This window comes from Haematobia irritans, chromosome 2, assembly GCF_050003625.1.
Source record: "Haematobia irritans isolate KBUSLIRL chromosome 2, ASM5000362v1, whole genome shotgun sequence".
In the NCBI taxonomy this organism is placed as follows: domain Eukaryota; kingdom Metazoa; phylum Arthropoda; class Insecta; order Diptera; family Muscidae; genus Haematobia; species Haematobia irritans.
Genome location: NC_134398.1, coordinates 137,423,115 through 137,433,485, shown reverse-complemented (window position 1 = coordinate 137,433,485; position 10,371 = coordinate 137,423,115). Strand labels below are relative to the sequence as shown.

The window sequence follows — 10,371 nt, the reverse complement described above, 5'->3', positions numbered from 1 at the left end:
ATTAAACAATGGTAGATATTATCATTGGAAAACGCATAATAACCTAGCATCTCTACATCTATCCACCTGTAGAGAAAACTGGATGTGATCAAATTTTCGGCAATATAACTATATTTTTGAGGGTTCTAGTGGAATTTAAATTCAAATTGTTTAATTTTCTTTATAAAATCAGTGTAGGATAAATTTTTGTAGTGAAATGTGGGCTACCCACACCCTTTTCATAAACAAAAGCTTTACATATCTGGTAAATAAAATTCAATATTTTTATTTTGATTCTATATTATCGTCATAAACATCATCCATGTCATCCTCTTCTTCTTCATCATCCTCCTCCTTGCGCTTTCTCTCCAATTCGCGAGCATATAACTCTTTAAATGCCTCAAATTCTGCCAATGAGACATGACACACTTTTGTGGCAAATGATTTATCTGATGTATCGGTAATTTTATATAGTCGTGGATTTTTACTGGGTTCATTTGGATCAGCTTTGAGAGGACGTGGTTTAAACAAAGCTAAACGTTCTAGAAAGACATGTCTACATTTAATATCATCCAAAGATTTTGATAAAGCTTCAGATTTCACTATTTCTGGAACTTCTATTCGCATTATTTCATTCATATAAACAATTTTGGCCTTTATTGACTCAGTAGACTGCTCAATTAGTGTTGGGCAATTCATCAGAAGTTTCCACACATTTTTACTAGTGCCGACGTAACTTCGAAGAAATGCAATTTGTTTTAGCAACCTTCTCTTATCGTTGACATCCATTAACGCAGGGTATTTTGAAATAAGAAGGAATAGAAAATATTCGCCAAATTGACAGGAACGCCAACACTCTAATGTTTCTATTATTTTTTGTGGCGATCGGGTGAGAACTTTTGGGTTGCCTGTGACAATTCTTAGAAAGTTCGTTGTATCCAATCCATGATTTGCAAACGTTGCATGTGCCTTGTGCCACATTTGTGGAGATACTGATTCTAGAAGTGGCTGAATTTTTAAAGCGTCTTGGATATGTACATCTTGTAGTTCTTGTCCGTTTTCTTGAGATTGCAGGTCAATTCCTCCAGTTGTATCAGCTTTTGTTAAATAACGAATCTGTCCTATGCCCTGAAAATTATTATTAATTTATTTTTATTATTGATCCGCTGTTCATAGGCTTACTTACATTTGTATTTGGAACGCATTGTCGGCACTTGGTAATAATATTCCTAAACATAGTAGCCTTTCTCTTCCAAATATTTAAGAACAAAACAATAACATCTGGTCGGCTGTTATTTAACCTTTAGGCCGTTTTTACACTAACATATGATTACGGCATGTTAAAGAATGTTCACATTATGCGCGAAATCAAGGGTAAACACACTGTCTAATTCATGGCAGCATTTCAAGCGCAAATATTTATTTTATAAAATCATGGCTGAGTAAATAAAAATTAATAATTCATGGCAGCATTTCAAGCGCAAAAACTTTTTTATAAAATCATGGCTGAATAAAGAGATTACAAAAACAAAAATTTCAATATGTCGTTTACAATATTAAGAAGCAAAATCAGCTGATAAAAGAATCGTATGGCATTTGTAAAAGTGGCAATTTCACTGCCAGCATTTCAAAGTTCCATTTCATCCTCATCGCTACCACAGACAATCGCTAACTGTGATGTCGCAAGCGTATCAAAAAGTACGAAATGTACATGAAACCATTGTTACAAGAGCCATTTTATATTTTGTGATTCACCAAGCGCAACTAAAGGTAAGTACAATGTTCGCTTTTCGCGTTGAAATTTTCGCGATTACTTTATTAAAAGGGTTCAATATAAAGCACATAATTTACCTCCATTGATGTGCAGTTTCTTGTTCCTCTAGATTTTGGCAAGACTTTACAGGACTATGTCTGTTTTCATTTATAATTCTGACTATTTCAGGAAAAGTAATCGCGAAAATAAAGTGATTTTCAACTCGAAAACCGAACATAGTACCCACCTTAAAAATGAAGAGCTGAAAACATAGTTATTTCGCTTAAAATTGTTAAAGGTATATTGGTGAAAATTTTTCGACTTTCCAAACGGGGTAAAGTGGTAGTTTTTCAGATATTTTTCCAGCGTGTCTGTCATACATCAAGAATAAACACTGATAGAAGCTGGAGCATCAGCAGAATTGCAACTTATAAATCAACATAATTGCTTTTTAAAGGTGGGTATTAAGTTCGAGTTTAGCCGCTAAAATCGCTAAAGTGAAAACTAAATCAGTAAAAAAGGCATAAAATTATACATATTTGTTACAAATTTTATTATAACTTGATGGGGAATAGCCCAAAGCAACTTTTCATAATGTTTATATTCTTTAAAATGGATTATTAAAGAAAAATAATCGTGATTGGGTATTAAGTTCGGGTTTAGACGCTAAAATCGTCATTTTTTCACGATTACTTTTCTTTAATAATCCATTTTAAGGAATACAAACTTTGTGAAAATTTGCTTTGGGCTTTTCCCCATCAAGTTATAAAAAAATCTGCAACAAATATGCATAATTTTATGCTTTTGTTTACTGATTTAGTTTTCACTTTAGCGAAAAAATTACTATTTTAAGGTGGGTATTAAGTTCGAGTTTTTTCACTAAAGTGAAAACTAAATCAGTAAAAAAAAGCATAAAATTATACGTATTTGTTGCTGATTTTATTATAACTTGATGGGGAATAGCCCAAAGCAAGTTTTCACAAAGTTTTTATTCCTTAAAAAGTATTATTAAAGAAAAGTAATCGTGAAAAAATGGCGATTTTAGCGGCTAAACTCGAACTTAATACTCACCTTTAAGGTGGGTATTAAGTTCGAGTTTTTTCACTAAAGTGAAAACTAAATCAGTAAGAAAAGGCATAAAATTATATATATTTGTTGCACATTTTATTATAACTTGATGGGGAATAGCCCAGAGCAAGTTTTCACAAAGTTTGTATTCCTTAAAAAGTATTATTAAAGAAAAGTAATCGTGAAAAAATGGCAATTTTAGCGGCTAAACTCGAACTTAATACTCACCTTTAGCGGCTAAACTCGAACTTAATACCCACCTTAAGGTAAGTACTATGTTCGCTTTTCGCGTTGAAATCTTCGTGGTTACTTTATTAAAACAGTTCAATATAAAGCAGACAAACTAACACAATTGATGCGTAGTTTCTTGTTCCTCTATATTTCCGCAAGACTTTACAGGAATAAGTTTGTTTTCATTTATAATTTTGATTATTTAAGGAAAAGTAATCGCAAAAATAAAGTGGTTTTCAACTCGAAAACCGAACATAGTACCTACCCTTATCTTAAAATTCACTTTTACTAATAGTTAGAAGGGACTCTTATTGGCGTCGTTCTAAATGTTGCTAAAAAGGCTCTTCTCAATAGTGACGGCACTTTTCCGACGAGTTTTGGATATCGTATACGACTGTGTTCGTCGTGGTGGGGATTCTCAGAAGCGCCGTCAAATTCAAAAAATTTTGGCAGGGTCTATAGTGTGAACATAGTAAAGAAGGTGTTGGATTTGAAAAATGTCCCGCATGTGTTTATTGGGATGACACTATTTTTAACAGCTGGTATTCCGCCTCGAACGTCAGACAAGGAAAACAACAACAAGTAAATAACTGTTCGTCTGCCGGCATTATTAAACTCGTCTCGTAACTATTTTAGTTAATTTAGAAGTATTGTTGTTTAGGAGTTAATCCAATAGTTCAAGGTACATAAAACAGAATTTGCTATGTGTAGGGCTGTTATTATATTCGGATTTCTCGGAGAAATTCCGCAAACTTTACCATACCTCCGAACGTGTAATTAATGGCGGTGAAATGACTTAGAAGGGCTTAATTTATCCATGCCTGCTTTCTTCTGTCATAAATTCCGTTCCATAGCGTAGAAGACCAGAAGAAAACGGGAGACGGTTTTTTCGAGTATTTCCTCCAACATAAAAAAAGAAAAAGCATTCGCTATTGTTTTATGTGCTAAAACTCATATACTTTTAGCCCTGCTAACACTACCTTTACCACTGAATAAGAACAGAAACAGCTTATCATGAATATATAATTTACTATAGTTATCGATGTTTTTATTAATAACCCCATTTTCTTATTTTTTTGGTTCAGTCGATTTTCTCCGACAATGCCAAGTCCTTTGCGATGGGGTATTGTTTCCGCCGGAAAAATAAGCCATGACTTTTGTGTGGCTCTATCTACTTTACCGTTCGATGAGCATCAAGTGACTGCTATTGCGGCCAGAGATCTCAAAAGGGCTGAAGAATTTGCCAAAATCCACGAAATACCAAAAGCATTTGGAAGCTATTCAGAGTTGGCAGAATATTCTGATATAGGTAAGTATAATAAAGAAATTTTGGCTAAATTAATTCACGGAGTGGCCTCTATTTAAATTATTCAAGACCCTTTATTGATCCACAACTGATAAATTTTTGTCATATCCGTGTTTTAATTCACAATCTAATCTTAAATCGTTTTTATATTCATTTTTACTCCTATATCTTGAATTGTGCTGTAATTATTTATTTCGAATTTTGAAGATTTAGTGGCGGTCTAATGTGTGTGACCATATGATCACGATAATACAGCCCGGGATATAAAAAAAGTTATGGAAAACGTTAAGCCTACTTTTACCATATACAGTATGTCAAGAAAGTCTTTTGACATTGCCAACTATTTCAAATTCTAGAAATAATTGAAATATTAAATATTTTATTAAATTTTTAATTCTGTGTACGTATGTATACTTTGCAAAATACATAATAAAATATTTTTTTAAAATTTCATTATATTTAATTTTAGAACAAAACATAATTTTTATCCCATTGTCAAAACACTTTCTTGACAAACTGTAAATTCTTTTGATAAATTGTGAAAGGCTTATAATTTACTTGGAATTACTTTTCATTTAAGCATCTCCTAAGTCTCTTTCAGATGGAGACTATGCAAATTTTTGGAGTTACTTAATGTCTAAATATATTTGAAAATCAAGTTCACACTCCGTAATGTGCATTTTTACCACTACCAAAATATTAATATGTACATTTATTTTCATTTAAGATATCGTCTATGTGGGGGCATTAAATCCACAACATTTTGAAATATGTATGCTAATGCTGGAACATGGTAAACATATTTTATGCGAAAAACCATTGTGTATGAATCATAAACAAGCAAAGAAATTAATACAATATGCTGAAATTAAGAAACTATTTCTAATGGAAGCTGTTTGGTCACGTTTCTTCCCAGCCTATCAGTATGTTCGAAAACAAATTGCAAGCGGTGTATTGGGAGAAATTCAAGAAGTTGATGTTCAATTCGGATTTGAACTCGAACAAGTCGAGAGAATGAAGTATTTCTATTAATAAATTTGTAGTATCTAAATTTTTATAACAAAATCTAATTTTTGTTTAGGAAAAATAATTTAGGAGGAGGCACTATATTGGATTTGGGAATCTATACCATACAACTTTCACAATGGGCATTCCAAGAGCCTCCTCAACAAATAATTGCCAAAGGTACTATCAATGAAGAAGGTGTCGATATGGATGTTGAAACACAGCTTATATATTCTGGAAATCGGAAATCGAAGATGCATACAAGTGCTAAAACTTTGTTGGATAATAAAGCGGTTATTAAAGGAACAAAAGGACAAATTACGGTAAATGAGCAGGAATGAAAGAATTTCCTTCTTTGACTTAAAAATGTTTGATATTTTTCAGCTTCTCCAATTTTGGTGTCCCACAAAATTAATCGATATTGATGGCCAAGAAAAGGAATGGGTTCTACCAAAAGGCAAATACTCCACTAATTTTCCGAATTCAGAAGGTTTACGCTATGAAGCTGAGGCTGCTCGTCAATCAATTTTGGATGGAAAGTTGCAAAATGAATATGTTTCACATAATGATAGCCTTCTATTTGCCCATATAGAAGATGAGATTCGCAAGCAAGTTGGCGTAATATATGCTGAAGATAAAGTATAAATATCGGTCATAGTTACTAGTTTTTTTTTTAATTGGAATAACATATAGCCAAGAAATATTATGATATCATCTAATAAAAAAGTGGAAAATTTTGATATTTTATAAACTCGGTAATTTTTTTGCAAACACAAAGTCTGAATGCTGGCAATGTCTCCAGCGTTTGTAATAATAGACGACATAAGTATCTTACATCAATTATTAGGCTACAAATAATCAAATTGCTTGGACTTCGCTACGCCTATAGGAAAAACTGGTAGCAATAGCAAACGGCTACTACAGATTTTCTACAGACAAATTACTCACAGTTTTATTTTGATGTAATAACAAAACATCTGCAATTTTATTTATTATATTATGGCGTTGGGCGCCATATTGTTACATGCCAAATAAGCGCTAGGAGGAGTCAACAAGATCAACTAGCTCGGACGGTTTCTCTTGGGGTGTGTCCATCCCAACCTCTTTTCATTTACAGCCCAGAGGGTCTTATACGGTTACCATCTTTGCAGGCCCCCTAACGTTTCGCCTCCTGCCATTTGCAATCAACACACTACTATCACCCGCAACAAAACTCCAGGGTCGGTGAAATTGCTCCGGCCGAGACTGATGTGCGGGCTTCCACAGAAAAGAACAATTATGATTCATCGCGAACTTAATTGAGAACGGTACAATTTCTCAATCAAACTTTCATTCCGTACATGGGTCTTTCCCAACGTGGGGAACTCCCGCACCCTGAGACTCTCAAAAACGGGCATACATTATTTAACATTAGGGAAGTGCCAGTCTCATCATTCAATTACAAGTCACTTACTTTGTGTGTGTTTCGTTCCGTTCCAGGTTCCTGGGTTACTGGACAACACTCGTTGGTGGCCCTTGAAATATAACTTTATGTTTTTTGCATGAAATATTCCAACTGGTTTGCCATCTAGTAATTCTAACTCAAACTGGTCTTAAAATTCTGCACTTTAAAAATTTCCTGCAGAACTTAGCATTTATATTTTTTCCCCCAAAATCGCTCAATACGGTATTTCTTCTATATACTTCTTGTCCTGGGACTAACTTCGGACTTCGCGCCCTCCTGTTGTATCTTTCTGCGCTCCGTTCGTAAGCAGCATGCATATTCTTCCTGATACCTTCCCTAATCAATTCCATCTTTTCATTCCGGGACATTTCATTAATTTCATGGTCGCCCAATGTCTGAAGCTTCCTTGCAAGTCTATAGTCCGAGTCATTTGAGTATCTGTGGTATCTAAAAAGGGCAAAAAATGGTTTCACACCGGTAGCCGAATGAATGGATGTCCTTAAAGCACACTCTATCTCCGATAGGTATAAGTTCCAGTCTCGGCGGTCCTGTTCTATATAGGCTCTGATAGCTGACAACACTGATTGATTTACCCGTTCAACTGCATTTGACTAGGGAAAATATACAGCTGTCCTCAAATGTTTTATCCCACACTCATAGAAAAAAGTCTGCTAAAAACAGCAGTCGATGTCTGCTGTTATATTTTTGTACTTCAGGGGCTAATGAACAACAATTTATAAAATTTTTAGGTTATAAAATTTTCCCAAAAGCATATTTAAGAACCATAAGTAGTTTCTGGTATATTTTTGCACTGTAATATACTTACAAGCTCCTAAATACGATCGCAAACATTTTGTTTGCTGTTATGTCTCAATTCGATAAATATTCAGATTTTTAGTCAAATACTGTAGATATTCATAAAATATTTTGATATTCATAAAATATTTTGTTAATTATATTAGGATAGCTCCTAAGTTGACATTTTTATTTATTTTAGCCAAAATAGAACATGTTTTAGTGTAATCGAACTTAAAAAATAGCAGGAAATGTTTGCTATTTCAGCAAACAGTGACTGCTGTCCCTTTTTCAGCAGACTTTCTGCTGTTTTAGCAGACTTTTCTGCTGTCCCTACTAACAAATTTCTTTGGGTGCATACAAATCGATCATCCTCTCAAAACTTTTCGCCACAAATTGGGATCCGTTGTCACTATGTATTACTTTTGGCACTCCAAATTTGTGGAAAATTTCCTGTACCAAAAATTGTACCACATTATTGGTCGTAGCCTCTCTCATTGCCTTAATAAACACAAACTTGGAAAAATTATATAAAACAATGAATATGTAACAGTTTCCATTTTTAGATCTCGGATATTTTCCCAAAAAGTCTATGCAATTTCTGAAAAAGTCTTTCCGTCCGTAACTACCTCCTGTCCCATCGCCGGCATCAAATTTTGATTAGCCGATTTCGTTTCCTTACAGACCTGACACGATCGAACATAATCACGAATTTGGCATTTCATCTTGGGCCAATAGAAAAATCTCTCTTGCCGGTCAAATTTTGTCCTTTTAAAGACCTTTCACTCTGAAATTTTCAAATCCGGTAACCTATCCGAATTTTCCTCGATATTTCTAATCAGCTTTTTATATTCCTCACATTCAAATTCGCTTGCATCACATTCTATCAATTCCTCCTCACTGATAGCCTCTACAACAGTCTGCGGATCCCTGGATAACATGTCAGCTACAACGTTGTCCCTTCCTTACGATGTTCAATTTCAAAGTTAAATGCCTGTAACTGCAGATACCATCTAGCCAGTCGTCCGCTCAAATCCTTAAGTGACATAAGCCATTTCAAACTGTCGTGTTCCGTGATTACCGTAAAAGGCATCATTTCCACGCATCGTCCAAATTTCTTGATGGCCATCACTACTGCCAAACATTCCTTCTCTGTAATCGTATAATTCTTCTGGCACGAATTCAACTTTTGGGAGTAAAATTCTACGGGGTGTTCCTCATTCTTGTCGTTGACTTGATATAAGACCGGTCCAACCCCATAATCAAACGCGTCACATTGGATATAAAATCGCTTGGAAAAATCCGCGTGACGTAATACTGGAGCTGTCGTTAAGGCCCTCTTTAACTTCTCAAAAGATTCCACGGAGGCAGGTGGGGTTATAGCAAAATTGATTGGGTTTCTATGACCAAGGTTGGGCGGGTGAGTGGAGGTAACATCTTCCTCCCTATCGGAATATGTGTATCGATGTAAGTGGTTGTCTGGTATTTTCTTGTTATGATACCTGTATAAATTATTGTGGATGCCATTGGGCTAGAGGTTGGGATGGACACACCCCAAGAGAAACCGTCCGAGCTAGTTGGTCTTGTTGACTCCTCTTAGCGCTTATTTGGCATGTAACAAGTCTGCTAAAAAGAGCAGTCGATGTTCTCTGTTTTATTTTCGTATAATAGCTTCTTTTTCTGAAAAAAAAAATATATAGCTGCCGGCTATACCTAACCTAACATAGATGGGTCGATAGAACGGTTGCCGCAGTTGGTAGAATTCTATCAAAACTTTTAGATTTTTTACTGTTTGGTAGAATTTTTAATGTTTTGGTTGATATTGCAAAATATACCTTTCCAACTATAGAATTTTTCTATACATACAATTTTGACAAGATTTTCTATACATACAATTTTGACAAAATTTGCTATAAAAATAAAATTTTGACAAAATTTTCTATAGAAAAAAATTTTAACATTTTTTATACACATAAAATTTTGACAAAAATTTCTATAGATATACAATTTTGACAAAATTTTCTATAGACATAAAATTTTGATAAAATTTTCTATAGAAACAAAATTTTGACAAAATTTTCTATACACATATAATTTTGACAAAATTTTCTATAGATATACAATTTTGACAAAATTTTCTATAGAAATAAAATTTTGACAAAATTATCTATAGAAATAACATTTGGAAAAAGTTTTTTATGGAAATAACATTTTGACAAAATTTTCTATACACATAAAATTTTGACAAAATTTTCCATAGATATACAATTTTGACAAAATTTTCTATAGATATACAATTTTGACAAATTTTCTATAGAAATAAAATTTTGACAAAATTATCTATAGAAATAACATTTGGACAAAATTTTCTATGGAAATAACATTTTGACAAAATTTTCTATGGAAATAACATTTTGACAAAATTTTCTATAGAAATATAATTTTGAAAAAAAAAAAATCTATAGAAATCAAATTTTGACGAAATTTCACATATACATTTTTGTCATACAAATTTGGAAAAAGTTTTTTATGGAAATAACATTTTGACAAAATTTTCTATACACATAAAATTTTGACAAAATTTTCCATAGATATACAATTTTGACAAAATTTTCTATAGATATACAATTTTGACAAATTTTCTATAGAAATAAAATGTTGACAAAATTTTCTATAGAAATAACATTTGGACAAAATTTTCTATAGAAATAAAATCTTGAAAAAATTTTCTATAGAAATAACAGTTTGACAAAATTTTCTGTATAATTAAAATTTTGACAACATTTTTTA

At 33.1% G+C, this 10,371-nt stretch overlaps 2 protein-coding genes across 2 annotated transcripts; one reads left to right on the top strand and one right to left on the bottom strand.

Moving 5' to 3' along the window:
* Window positions 1–240: 240 nt before the first annotated feature.
* Window positions 241–1,297, bottom strand: LOC142226289 (transcription termination factor 4, mitochondrial). Its single transcript, XM_075296208.1, has 2 exons — window positions 1,166–1,297; window positions 241–1,107 (listed from the first exon to the last, which is right to left on the bottom strand). The coding sequence occupies exons 1-2, from the start codon at window positions 1,214–1,216 to the stop codon at window positions 265–267; spliced, it is 894 nt and encodes a 297-aa protein (XP_075152323.1). The 5' UTR covers window positions 1,217–1,297; the 3' UTR covers window positions 241–264.
* Window positions 1,298–3,588: 2,291 nt separating this feature from the next.
* LOC142226288 (trans-1,2-dihydrobenzene-1,2-diol dehydrogenase-like) lies at window positions 3,589–6,093 on the top strand. The gene is made up of 5 exons (XM_075296206.1): window positions 3,589–3,713; window positions 4,117–4,340; window positions 5,065–5,356; window positions 5,419–5,665; window positions 5,727–6,093. Exons 2-5 carry the CDS (start codon window positions 4,133–4,135, stop codon window positions 5,985–5,987), a joined length of 1,008 nt encoding a protein of 335 aa, XP_075152321.1. The 5' UTR covers window positions 3,589–3,713; window positions 4,117–4,132; the 3' UTR covers window positions 5,988–6,093.
* The last annotated feature ends 4,278 nt before the right edge of the window (window positions 6,094–10,371 follow it).